Genomic DNA, 14527 nt, shown 5'->3' with positions numbered 1-14527 from the left:
TCAGTAAATCGGAAACCCCTCCTCATCGATGAAGACATAATACTTGAATGGCCCCTTTTGAAAAAAAATACTTTGAATTGCAAGTTCCAGTGCATCCCTTATATGTTAGATGTTTCTCAGGAATATTAACATAGGGGCGCATTTGGTTTAATAAAGGTGAATTGCAAGCATATCCATATGACCATGGTATGCTCTGATCTGTTTAACAAGAATTTTTGTACTTTCACCTCATAACCAGAACACGGTGGACAACATATTTAAAATTTCTTGAGTAAGTTGTAGTTATTTGTTCAATTAACTAGTGTTTTTGTGATGTTTCCATGAATTATGAAATCATGCAATACTATAATTAAGTTGTCATTTTGCAGATTGTTATTGTTCTGAGACTTGCGTTGCATGAAAATTGTTTTTTCGGGTTCGAAGACGGACGACTGTCTTCAAACCCGAAAAAACAATTTTCATCAAATGATGGCCGCGAAAACCTTATCAACTATTTACTTGCATTGCAGTTTGTTATGTGTTTTGGGATCATGAGATTTCCCTGGCTATACCAGAGTGGATGCATGTTAACTCTTAACTGATGTGATGATCCCCACTCATTGTTTATTTTGTCCCCCCTTGAGAAAGAAATGCATCTGGACCACTTTATTTTCAGTACCTTTTCAAGTTAGTTTACATGTGTTTGGCAAATTTATGATCTACTTTTTCTTTATTCTATATTGTTGATCAGTTTTTCAGTGGGGTCAAAATAAATCTATCCTATTAGGTAAGAGTTTTTGTCTGACTGCCGGAGTGTTCAGATCAAAATGGTGTCTCAGAAGAGTCAGTTTTGTTTCAAATTAATTGTGAAACATTGGATATCTAAGGTTGATCATGACAATAACGCTGTTAGTGAATTTTACATAAGAACTGTGATCAACATGTCTTATTTGTAAGGAATGTTTCAGACTTCGGATAAAACTATCTTTTTGGTCCTTGTGAAAATATGCTAAATACTATTTGTAAACTTATAGTATAATTGTATCTGTTCGCATTTTTTTAATTGTGAAATTTAAAAAATTTAATACATAATTTAAAATTTTTTCAAGTCAATCTATCCTTCCATTTCTTTCAAGTGCATGTCTTAGTAAAAGGTAGAGAAAAATAAAGAAATTGAAAAAAATATTTGGTAACTTAATTGATAGGTGAAGTCATGTAAAAACCCATTGTTTTTATAAACTTCTTATTTTTTTAATGCATTACACACTTGCTGGAACCAAAATGGTACCACGACGCTATTTAAGCAACACATGCTAGTTAAGGCCTGAGATCCATGTGTCAACCTTGTAGTTTCTAAATAGAGATAGTAATAAAAATATTAAAACCTGAGAAAAGTTTAAAATATTAAACTTTTTTTAATGAGAAAGTCTGATTTAGGAATACCTATTTAGACTGCACTTACTATATCTGTAACTTTTAGAGCCATACTATGTTATGTTACATATGAACAGAGGTACAGATATAGATTTGTCATTCTAACAAGATTTTCTTGTATAGCAGCTTATAAAACTTTCTTTTCTAGTATGATCATCTACAATTTCCTGGTGTTGTGCCTCGTACCTTTTTGGGTCCTATCCTGGTGACATTAATCTCCTACCCATTTTTTGTTCTGGTTTCTGTATTCAATTTGAATAAATTTCTCGTGCAGTATATAGGTGAGTATAATCTATACTTTTATCTTTTTTATAACTTGTTTTTGTGTAGATATGTATTGTTATATTTAATTGCTACTTGTTTCATTGCCCATTATTTGACCACTTGTTTTGTAACTGTTATCCTTGTTATATCATATTTTCTAGTGGTTATTTTCTATTTTTTCTTCATGAATTGCTTGACCTGTATAAGATTTATACCAAAGTTGGTTGAACGTAAAGTTATGGTCTGTGCTAAAGTATACAACAGTATTTGACAGTGTCATCTGATTAATTATCAAAGCTTAGATTAAATTGATTTCCATGCTTTCTTTGCTTTGTGCTTCAAAACAATTTATACAGTGGAACTTCGATTAATGAGCAGAAATTTTGACTTTGCTCATAATGTGAATCATTGGTTAACAAAAATTTTATGCTTTGTTTATTTTCAAGTTGTTATAACTGAACCAATGGTTTCATCTTTGTCCACATATATACTATAGAATTGTGGGTTCTCTGGTCAGTATCTTACTCGAAACATACACATTCAAGCATGACTGTAATTTGAAACTATGCAGCATTGTAACCATGTGTGTGCACTTGAAGTGCATTTGGAAAAAACTGGTCCGATTGAATTGAACATGACTTTGAGAAGGTAGCTCATGAATAGGAGCCAACATTTGGGAAAGATTAATGATTAGTCCCATGGTTTTCCCCAAGGATACAGAGGTGCATGAAAATGGCATTAAAGAACTAGTGGTGGAATATAACCAGAAGTTGACCATAGATGAACTGATGGATTCTCATTGCATGCAACAAGAGTTTATAAACAGTATCAGTCATCTAAAGAAAAATGAAGTCCTTTCAATCAAATGAGATTAGAGATTTATAGAATGAGGAACCTATGTAAATTTGCTTTTTTACAAATAAAAAATAGTGCAAGCAATGAATCTGTTAGATGACAATTGGACAGATCATTTTCCATTTTCGGAAAATGCTTTAAGTTTGTAAACAAGTCCATAATCGTCTTAAACTATAGTCTTCATCTTATCATTTAGAGTTAATTTGTGAATATTATATTGTATGTTTGATATTTATATTGTATGTTTGATATTTATATTGTATGTTTGATATTTATATTGTATGTTTGATATTTATATTGTATGTTTGATATTTATATTGTATGTTGTATCATTAATTGAATGCTATTTTTTTCTTTTTTATGTGAATAATTATTTAACAAATTATCAGTTTAAATTATTTTCTGTAGGGAAGTTTGATATGAGCAATTCAGATGAAAAGCATAGTCACGAAATGTATCAAGTTTGTCAAAATACAGTGCAACTTCAGTTAACATTCTTCCTTGATGATTTTTTTTAATTCTGAAGAAATTCTTACCATGAAACAGAGAAATATAATTGCGAAAAGTACAGAACTATGCCAATGGAGAATCTTTTTGAAAATATTAAAGATAAACAATGATGATAGATAAACATAAGCAGTAGTATTTCTCAATCATTACCATATAAGTAAATGAAATGGTGCCAGTGTGCAGAGAACACGGCCTGTAGCTTTAGGCATTGGCACCCTTTGCTATTGGTGGCATATTCTATAGAATTGACAGCATACCCTTGAGACTTTTGATGCATGCAAAGTTTCTAAGTATTGTCAGTTTAATTATAGCTGTTACATAATATATTAAAATATAGCCTAGAGTTGATTTTTGAGTCCATGTAAATCTGATGTTTTGGTTTTTATGTATAATTTCGTTTTTTTTTCTTCATAATATAGTTCGAGCAGTGTTGGGAGCACTTGTAATCTTTGCATTTGAAAAATTTCGAAGAGCTGTGAAATCGGTATTTGGAGAACCAGTGTCTGTATGGCTTCAGTTGGTAACTTGTTCCCAATTTCACTTTGTCTTCTATTTATCCAGACCACTGCCTAATACATTCGCTCTTGTACTAGGTAATTGACACAATTTCAGTACACCCCTCCCCCCACATTTAAAACTTTTTAAACATTTTTGTAATTGAAGATCTCATTTCCAAAGTATTTTTAATCTGAAATTGCCGATTTGTAATACATCTTCTATCTATAAAGATATTAAATTCTCTCTTGATGAATAGTATAAAATACATTTTGTAAGATTTTTATTCTATATGAAATTGTTTTGAAAATACAATTGAGGTTTATTATAATGACCCATTTACTGATTCCTGCAGGATACTTGGAGGTCTGTGAAAATAATCTGTTTTGGATTTTGTAGATGGGGAGGGGGGAAGGGGTTAGTAGCAAAGTTTAGAAGAGTCCATTTTTTCTTACCATCCAGTTTTTATATTGTATTGCAAAAAAAAAGAACAGTGAGCTTCGTGAAGCTCTTCAAATCAAATTGATGGATGTTTACACTTGTCATTCTCGTTTCTGCCCCTGAAAAAAGTTGTCAATCATTCCTTCCTGCCCTTGTATAATCTCTTATCTATATCCCCCCCTCCTATCTTGGCTGTTTTTGTAAAGCTGTCTATGGCTGGTAAAGAGTAACGTCAGTTCTACAGAAATTGGCATTATAGTGAAAGTTTGAAAAAAATTAACTTGGAATTCTTATTTGGACAGAATAAAAAAAATTAATTTTGTTAAATTTAATATAATTGTATATCGTATTTCCTTGCATTAGCAGTAATTTTGCTACTATACTGATATTTAACGGCACATGTATCTCGCACATATTCCTCTATAGAATTTAGCAGGTATGCTGTATAACTGGGGGTGTATTTTAACTGCTTTAAATCCAGTCTATTCTTGTCCTGTTGGGGGAAAGCTAGGTTTAATAAATATCATAGAATATATTAAGATATCAATTTATATAAATTAAAAATTATTAAATAAAAAGTGAATCTGACTAAAATAATGGTTCTTCCCTGTAGCAAATGTGTTTAGCCCATTAATTTGGTAATTGTACATTTAGATCAAGGAATATAAAAATAGTGAAACCTTGATAACTTGACACTCTGACTCCAGCTCCAGTAACTATTATTCCGATGATTGGCACAATATTAAATTCAGTGGGGGAGGGAACCTGTAACTTGACACGATGACTAAAGCCTGCTTACGTCTATTTATATTATCGTAACTGATTTTCAGAAATCGTCCATATGTTTAGTTTGAAAAATTTTGACATTACTGTGTTTTAAAAATTATTTCATTGTTTCTGCTGGTTTGTTTGTTGATTGATACAAATCATATTTTCTCCCACACCATTTGTATAGGTTTATTTTCTGTTCTGTTTGGAACCTGAAAACTCGACCTGTGAATGTACGAAAGCCACAGATGTGAATAATTTTTGAGCACGAGAGATGGCTTTTCACTTAAATCATTTTGATCTAGCTTTTTCAACCAATTTGTGTGTGTGAGCAGTTGCAATGCTCATTCACAACATTAACAGATCTTCCAGCAATCAAGACATGTTTTTTTCCACCTAATTCAAGATTGTCAGTACGAAAATTTTCATAGGAAATTGCAGATCAAAACATTTTATGAATTTGTAGGTGGAATATAGAATTGTTCAACACAGTATACAGGCATGTATGCATACATGAACAACCTTTAAATTTTTTAAAGGTGGAATGAAATAAAACCCCTCGTTAACCGGTCATCCGATTGAGTTGACATGCTTTCAGTCTCCTTGGGATGTAGTTATCAATGTTCCACTGTACTTTGCAGTCTACTAATGTTTTTATTTGTTTCATTTAACCAAATGAATATGCCTACACTATTCAGCATTTTAATAAATCAAGATTAGAAGCAGCAAACATGGGCCTTATCTTAACCTAGTTCATATAGCAAAGAAGTCTAGGATTGAATTGAACTTTGTCTTTATTTTAGTCTCCAGATATTTAAAAATTATCTGGAATCTGACTAATTTCCAAATGCCAAAAAATAGAGGAATATAGTAATTACACTTATAATGTTCATTACAAAATTCTCAAATATCAAAGGTTAAGGTCAAATAATTTTATTAAACGAAAAATGGATTTTGTACATTTCTTTGTAAGAGACTAGGCAAAGGTAGTTAAGACTTCGTATTTGATTGAATGGTCTTTGTAGATTGTTGTATTGGATGAAAAAAAACATTAGTTTGAGTAAGAAAATTCTGGACTGATTGTATTAAATTTTATAATGGAACGATCACAATGCAAGGCCATCATAAAAGCATCAATTGTGGTTCTCTCCTAAAGTGTCACAGCTATAGTTATTCTCAATGTGTCTTGTATTTGATATGTTAGATTTAATGCTTTCCCCCTCAAATGTTTAATATATTAATCTCCCAATATAACATCCATTTTCTATGGAACAGGGAGGAGTCTTTTTTCCAAGGATGAAGTCACACTCAGCTATCCATACAAAGGTTTTTAACGGTTGGGTGATGCAAAGATATATTTAGGAAAGAAAATTCAAGAGAAAAAGGGGTCTAGGGCATTCGCCCGGTTTGATTCCCCACAAGAGCAATTGAATTTTCTTTCCTAAATATATGTTTGCATCAGCCAGCTGTTAACCTTCCTATAGGAGTCGATAACAAACGTGGACTGTATTAATAATTTATCTAAGGAAAACAGAAAAATGTATTTACTTTTAACTCATATTTTTGAAGTGAATTTGATTTTTTTTTTCATTTCTTTTTTAGTCTTGATGGCTTTTTCTAGTTATATGACAAAGAACACAAGGATGTACGTCGTGTATTCTTCTGCTGCAGTTGTGATATTTCGAGCTGAGGTGTGCGTTCTATTAGGTTTCATTATTATTAGAGAACTGTTTCTGTTACGGCGTTCTGTCAGACTCTGTATTTTTTGGGGTGTTCCATCTTGTATATGCTTCTTGGGTAGGTATTGGTTTATACTAGTTGTAAGAAAAGCTTTTAGCTGTAAAAGAAAATCTGGATTGAAACGATTAGTGTCAGAAGTTATGCGACACACCATTTTTTAAATGTAAAGATGCTTCATAAACTTGGCATAACAATTTTGGTTACAGATGCTATTGTAACTCAGTCAAGTTTCATTCAATTCAGAGGCAGATAATCACATTAAAGAATATAGTTATTAAGTTGTAATCTTTAATATTGTGAACATGTATTACCTGCATTAGAGCCAGCACATTTCTGGACTTTCAATTCATAATGCAGATTTGTCTTTTTCCCATTGTGATTAGTAAAATTTCTAAATCTCTTCCAAGATCCAAATTAGTTGAGAAATACAAATTTCATAATCTAAGTTAGCCGTTCTCAACTGATGCTGTGACCACTTGAGAAAAATAAAATAAATCTATAAATATGATAAATTTAAAAATAAGGCCTACAAGGGACTGCCATAGAAATCAATATTAAAAAGAGGCTCGGTAAGTCGAACGTTGAGCTGCCGATCTAACTTATCCATACCAGTGTAAATAGTAGCAGCCAAATGGTCATTAGTGTTCCAAACTTGTATCCAGCTCATAAGGACTAAGTTCCCCCAGAATAGTTGCCATCTACTTTCTATTATACAGTGTGACCACGAAAAGATAGCCTCTGACCATCACGAAAAGGTTCCTTTTTCAGAAGGGAGAAATGGGAGGGGAAACAAAGTGAACATTTTCCAGGGTTGCTGCTAGAGTTTCTCTTATTTCTCTCTATTCAAAAATGAACTTTTTGCAATGAGGGTCATGCAAGGTCAGAGGCCATCTTTCATGGTCCCATTTTTACCTATAGAAATATTAGGTTTGCAGGTGCCCTTCCTTCCAATATCTTTTGAGCACTTTCAAAAACTTTACACTAGAGGTTATAATTGACATAATAAAGGAACTATTAAACACGTGTTTAAATTCCCCTATATAACCTCTAATAAATTGGTACATGTTGGAATGTATGTGTTGTGAACCTAATGAGAAGTTTGTTATTGAACAGTTTTGCCATCTGACATCTATTTTGAACTATTTTTTTGGAGTGAAGTGTAATAACTGAATATTTATGTTGTAGACTTGCTCTCTGTGGGGAGAATATAAGAATGAATTCTGTTTGACTTTTTGAATAAACTCCAATGGACTAGAACAAGGGTTCTCGAACCTTTTCTACCCAGTGTCCCTTTTTCTAACCAATTCTTATCTGCAGCTCCCCAGAGCAGTTTAACAAAATCTCTTAAAAAATATTTATCAGGGTCCCAGCAGCTCTGTCAAAGGTTGGCAGTGCAGTTTGAAAACCCCTGGACAATTTTGTAAATGGGGTGGGGGGGGGAGAAACATTTTAAAAACATGGTAGATATTCTAAATTAGAGGTCTAGTTTATAAAAAGTTTTGGTTCATAAAATCGACCAGTATAACTACATTTTATATTTATATTGTTGGCAGAGCATCTACACATCAGATGCTGTCTCAAAGTAATGTTGTACCAGAAAATTTTTTAGAGGGTGGGAAGGGAAATTAAACATCATTGTGTGTGTAACCATAGTAAAATCTTTTTCCTGGAGTGCTGTAGCTGCCCTTTTCTGAGACTTGCTACTTAACCAAACATGTCTTTTTATAAACGTTCCTCTGGAAAATTTCTACTAAAGTTGTTGGTCTAACATGCAGGAATACACGTGTATATTCATGGCTGTAACATTTATGTTGTCAGAATTTGTATTCTGTACGACATGTTCTTGCTGCCATCCACCTTCCATATTTTAAAGTGAAAAGGCAGGTGGCTGAATTTTCACGTGTTGGACTGAGACACTTTTTTTCAAATGGGAAACTGGTTCTTATTCGTGCCTGGAATTTCAAAAACCACAGGAAACAACTTTAGTCTATTACTACTACGCTGCCAATAAGGTTTGAACTCTATCCTTGTAATCTTCTGTGAAACTATAGTAAAAAATTAAATTGTTTCAAGAATGAACATCAATCTTGGTTTCATAGTCTAAAAGATTTGTGATACTGAAAGTGCAATATTGCAACTCAAATGTGTGTATTTGTAAAACATCTTTTTAATGCACGTTTGATATTTTAATTGCAGCGCTAACTGTGACAGTTGACTCCTTCTTTTGGCAAAGGTATGTGTGGCCAGAAGGCGAAGTTTTGTGGTTCAATTTGTATCTCAACAAAAGTTCAGAGTGGGGTGTATCCTTCAATCATATATTTATCATACAAAAGTTTTTTTATTTTCTTAAGTCGTCGTGATTCTGACTTGAAAGAATATTTCCTATTTAAATTTTTTGCAGCAATGCCATTACAAGCAGCCTGTAGATGGTGTTAGTGATCCATGATTGTTGCTGGGTAATGTATGTACAATACTCTCCCTACTCTGGTAATGTCAGACTGGGGGGAGCCAGATTACCAAAATCGTCGGATTGCTGGAAGTTAATTAAAGTCTTTTCACAAACAATATAAACTTTCACTCAGACAAAAGCAGCATCACTATTTCCTTTTCTATGCTCAAAGAAAACCCTCTTAAAAATACCAGATTACTGGATGAACTGTATTAGTGCGCAGCTGAATTATCAAGAGTATTGTGTATGTATAGGTGTTTCGTATAGTCTTGACCTTTCAAGCCTATTCTTGTTTGATTGCATTGTAAATAGTTACGTCCATTTTTATAATGGTAATTTTAATAAAAATATTAGATCTCGAATACTTTATTACTAATATATTTTATTTTATTCATTTGCTAAGTGTTTACTTGTAAACTATCCACGTTGGATTGAAGACTTATGTACTTATAAACATTGAATTCATCTTAATGTACAAAATAGTTAAACATTTTAGAGATGGTTTTTTTTGTATGTAAAACTTTTATTTGATTTGTTTCCATTCCTTCACTTGCTCTTAGACATCTCCTTGGCCATGGTATTTTTATTCCGCTCTGCCTCGTGCCTTATTGGCTTCATTGCTCCTTGTTCCATACAGCTATATGTTAGATCATCGTGTTAGAATAATATTGTACCCAGCTTTATTCTACATTATCATATACTCTTACCTTCCACACAAAGAGCTGAGATTTATCATATATACAGTACCATTGTTTAATGTGGCTGCTGCCAGAACTTTAGAAATCTTGTAAGTAAAAAAAATTTATGTTCTATGAACTCTTGTTACTGAGCAGACGGCCAAGAGATATCTGAAGTGCAGATTTTTGTCCACACTGAAGGCAGGGCAGTCTTAAGAGCACCATGGGTGCGAGCTCCAGGGCCAAGTGATTTTTCTGAAGTTCTACCATGCAAATTTACATGTATGATTGAAATTTTCAAGTATACATCTCACTTTTGTGAGGCACCTTTTTTGGTCCCTGGGCCATGCCCGGTTTGTCCCTCGAAGGGAGTAGTAATATCCTGACTTATGTTGTCAGCTTGGAATGAATTACAGATATAAGTTGAGGTAAGCATTTCCAACGTCAATGCCCCCACCACATTCCTCGGGGAAGAAAGGAGGTATATTTAGATTTATTTTTAATTTGTCTTATGTGATTTCTGTCACAAGCATTTTCTAAGAATTTTAAAAGCCTTCAAGCTTTGCTTTAAAATTTGTCTAATTAAGGGGAAAATAACTTTTAGGATGAAATGACTTAAATGTAGGATGACGCAAGTGAGGGTATTGCTGTACATATTTTAATTGCATAAAAGAATTTTTTTAACATGTGAAGAGTAAGGTTGTCGAAAATGTTAGTCATTTGAATATTTTTCATATTAATTTGTCATTGTTGGAGGCAGCTCTAGGGCTGTGCTGAGCCACTCGTATAGGAGAGGCACTGAATCTGGGGTAACGAATTCACGTTTGTCATATTTCTGTCAATCTGTTTTAAAATCCCAGTATTAATATTGATGACGTTACAGCATAACTTCTAATGTGTTTTTTTTTTTTTAAATTGTGATATAACTGAAATATTAGTCTCATATTTTTCTAGGTCTACTGTATTTTTCTTTTTTTTTGGTGCAACTTATACACCAGATAAGTGCTAAAAATAAATCTTGCCAGGGTCGCAACGAGATTGTCAGCTGGGACAAGCATGCATCTTGGCACCCTGTGTGATGTAGGAGCAGTTATAAAGGATGAATTCAGCATCCAGTCTAGTCCAGGGCACCAGATCTGCCTGTCCCCTCCAGTTGTGGCCCTGCGTCTTGCACTAGTAAAACTTCTTGGGCTGTCTCTGCATATTCTGTTTATATTAAAATGTTAAAAATTTCAACTCGGTTACATTTTTTTGGATTAGAACTGATTAGCCACTGATTATGCTGAAAACAATTGGTGGTTAAACAGCAGTGTGATCATTCAAATCACCACAAAAGAACTGGTGTTCTCGTGTTAAAGGATTTTTCACTGGAAAACTGTTATCCAATCAGATATATTTAAACTATGTTCTTAACATTAATAGTCCATAGAGAAATGTAAACAATTGTTTTTTACCAGTCCTATCAAGATATGCATGCAACTAGTGTTCACTGTCTCCGTTTTATAAGTATTCATTGGATTTTTCATGTCAAAGTTTTCGATTAAGAAGTAGTGTATTCTTTAGAAACTAAACTAGCTATCGATCAAGCTTTATTCAATTTTTTTTTATTCAGCGATTTTTTTTTTTTTTTTTTTAAGAGCCATTATGTGTGCTGTACTTAAACAGGTGAGAAAGGTGTGGTCGTTAAATTTTAGGGTTTGTAAAACGGGATAAAAATACTTTTGAATTTTACTACTTTACAAAGTATGTAATAGCTTAAAGGTTCCCTGTCTTAGAGGTTTAATATTCAGACATTGAATCCTCAGGACCAGTGTTTTGACTGACACCTCGCCCATACAGGGGGGTGTATCTGGTGTCCCCAGTTTAATTTTGCTCCAGGATGTAAATTTTTCCTTTGAATTAAAATTATATAAAATTACACTGAGGTAAAATATATACATGCTCCGGCTGAAAGGTAGCCACCTACCTAGGGCCACAACTAGATATCTGGTTAAGAACAGACAGCCTTACTATAGATCCCTGCTTAGATATTGTAAAGCAGTGGTCCTGGAGACATGCCTGTAATATTTTTACGGGTCAGTGGGAACGATTATCAATTTATTGTTAATGCCTTGTTTATTACCATGAAATAATAGTTTGATAGTTATTCTACAGTTTCCCTTTGCATCGAGAGCAGAGAGGAGCTTCATAAAAAAAAATGTGGTTAAAATTTTTGGGAGTAAACACATTAATTGGCATGGACAAACATTTCTAACTAGTAAAGCCTCAAAAATATTGTGCTTGGGGTAGCCCTTGATGTTCATAAGATGGTGTTGGTATAAACCTGGCGTATACCCACAGAAAATAGGGGAAATGAGAACCAGTTTTATAAGAGGACGCAAATCTGTTTTGTACCATGCCATAAAATACTTGGGTCTGTCCCTGGCTTTTCCTTCTGAAAAATTCATTATCCACATTATTTATATTCTCATGTACATATTAGTTATAGAATGGAGATTTTGAATTGGGTAATTTTTTTCTTTTCTAGGTGGAACAATAGGATGAAGTCTCGTGTATTAAATCTAGCAAGCAATATTTCAATTTTATCCCTATGTTTTAATTTAACTGTTTCCATTATCATGCTGAGCATCTCGTATCATAACTATCCCGGTGGATTTGCTATGGCTAGTCTGCATAGAATAGAACACGGCACCAAAGGTAAATAAGTTATTGAAATTACAGCTGTTCACTTCATGTTTTAACATTTATTTTAGAAACAAAACAATCTGCAAATAATAAAATCAAACAACCACTAACTTTTTATAATAATTTCCTCATGTATTTGATTGTAATTGTTTTGAGGTTAATTAATAGGATTTTTCCTTTAACATTACTTGTATTTGAGGAAGTTAAAAAGGACTTAAGTGTGTGTGTGTCATCATTTTAGAATAAAAACGGTGTAGGTTGGAATTTTGTATAGGATTCTGTCAAAACCTAAATACAGTATCTAGTAATTAGACTAATTTTATCTTTTCAACTTATTTACTTTATCTACAATTAATTGATTTTTATTTTATTTTAATCACATTAAATCGTTAAATAATTTCACATATTGTATCAATTGAACCTTTTTTATTAAGCAGAAATTTATGTTCTACGGAAAAATCTGCCCCTTGCAATTCTGTTGACTGGTTTTACTGTATATATTTTTATGCTTTTATTTTGGTTGTATTTGACATCCATATTTTTTTCAGCCACCTCATTAGGCAATTTGCCTGTTGTGGCCTTTGTATTTGATCATGTGTAAAGATTGGAATCGCATTGCAAAATATAATTTCATTTAAAAGCAACAGTATATTTCTTCAATCTTTTTGTATTTTGCAAGTTTTTCTTCATATTCAGTTTTTACATTTGCTATTAGGTTTACTTTAGAGCAGTGATTCCTAATGTGGGCGTTAACGCCCCCTAGGGGGCGATGGAATGTTCCAGGGGGGGCTGTAGAAGCTACGGGCATAGGATTCTATGGGTGAGATTGCGTTGGGGGGGGGGGGGCGCTGGGAGAAAAAAATTTCTGAAGAGGGGGGCGATGGGACAAAAAAGGTTGGGGAACTATGCTTTAGAGCAATAAGTAAATTCTCAGTTTTCATTATTTTTATTAAATTCATGTTTTTATTTATCTGTTCATGTGTTGATATAAATTATTGGTTATTTTGAGAGTATTCTGTGATCCTCACTTTTTCCAGCTGGGAATGGACTAGACACAAATATTCAAAAGCTAGTATCCCCAATTTTTTTTTTAATGGCATGCAGGGAAATACAGTATATTTGTTTTGTGTAGGGAAAAGTAGTTTTCAAGGAAGAATGTGTCGGAAAAGAATCTATTTCATGAAGCACAAAGACAAGACAACTATTTAACCTGTGGGCTTAGCCTACGAAACATCAGATGGCTGCTGTCAAATCTGTTGGCTATTTTGGCCTTTCAGTAGGCGAGGCTGCATATACTGTCAAGAATTTTTTTTTTTCCTTCAATGGCCCAGATATTGTATATAGTGGATGCACTTCACTTTCAACAGCTCTATCTCAAGTTATATGTTGAATGAGCTTTTTTTTCCATGGTCATTAGTTGAACTTGTAAGTTGGTGTATTTGTACTAAATGTTTTCTCATAATTAGTTTATTTCTCCCTTGAAATATTTATCAGAATATTGATAATCGACATTTATTGAAATATTGAGCTTAAGGTCCTTTCCCCCCCCCCCCATAACCAAATACTTTTATGCTCTCCCTATACTTTCATTAGCTTTATGCCTTCAATATTTTTTTTTTGCAGAGCTTTCTGTGCACATTGATTCATTTGCTGCTCAAACTGGAGTTTCAAAATTTACCGAACTGAATCCACATTGGAAGTATGTTGGTTTAATTCTGTACCTCTCTACATTTGGTCTAATAGTCTTGATGTTTTTTGCTGCCTTAATATTTGAATTGACGTTTGATAAATTACATTCCATACTTTTTGAATCTGTGGCATACATGGAATTTTTTTCAAAAATGCTTTTATTTTTAAAGGTATAGCAAGGATGAAAATTTGAATGATATGGATATACTGAAGCAATTCTCGCACATGATCAAGGAGTTGCCAAAATCTGGGCTTGGATTGCCATACAATGAAACGTGTCGGGTGCTAGCAGCTGAAGAAATGTACCATAGTGTGCAGTGGCAATTTGGCAGAATACCCTATTTTTTTGAGGTGTTTATGAAAGAAAGAGTCGTGGTTCTTAAAAAGAACCTTCCAATTATCGCAGTAGTGAGTCGTAAACGGACCACGTTGCAGCCAGCTACAATGATGTCCTTGCAATATTGAATATTGTTTAAAATGTTCTTCGTATTTACTGATTTGGATTGTTTCACTGTGAATAAAGTTTATTTTGTTACATGTA

At 33.2% G+C, this 14527-nt stretch overlaps 1 protein-coding gene across 8 annotated transcripts in view; it reads left to right on the top strand.

Annotated features, from left to right (window-relative positions):
• Alg12 (Alg12 alpha-1,6-mannosyltransferase) overlaps positions 1-14527 on the top strand; it is a 23936-nt gene extending 9409 nt beyond the window's left edge. For all 8 annotated transcript variants that reach the window (XM_089241892.1, XM_089241886.1, XM_089241887.1 and 5 more), the window contains 8 exons: positions 1562-1694; positions 3462-3635; positions 6349-6543; positions 8683-8786; positions 9496-9722; positions 12140-12309; positions 13921-13996; positions 14157-14527. In XM_089241892.1, coding sequence (XP_089098018.1) covers positions 1562-1694; positions 3462-3635; positions 6349-6543; positions 8683-8786; positions 9496-9722; positions 12140-12309; positions 13921-13996; positions 14157-14451 — 1374 coding nt within the window. In that variant the 3' untranslated portion in view covers positions 14452-14527. The remainder of the gene's footprint in view (positions 1-1561; positions 1695-3461; positions 3636-6348; positions 6544-8682; positions 8787-9495; positions 9723-12139; positions 12310-13920; positions 13997-14156) is intronic.

Source organism: Pholcus phalangioides, unplaced genomic scaffold (genome assembly GCF_987345545.1).
Source record: "Pholcus phalangioides strain wild (caught in Gottingen) unplaced genomic scaffold, Ppha-v1.0 ptg000014l_1, whole genome shotgun sequence".
Taxonomy (NCBI): domain Eukaryota; kingdom Metazoa; phylum Arthropoda; class Arachnida; order Araneae; family Pholcidae; genus Pholcus; species Pholcus phalangioides.
Note: the sequence above shows the minus strand (reverse complement) of the source record. Positions and strands in the feature narration are given on the sequence as shown.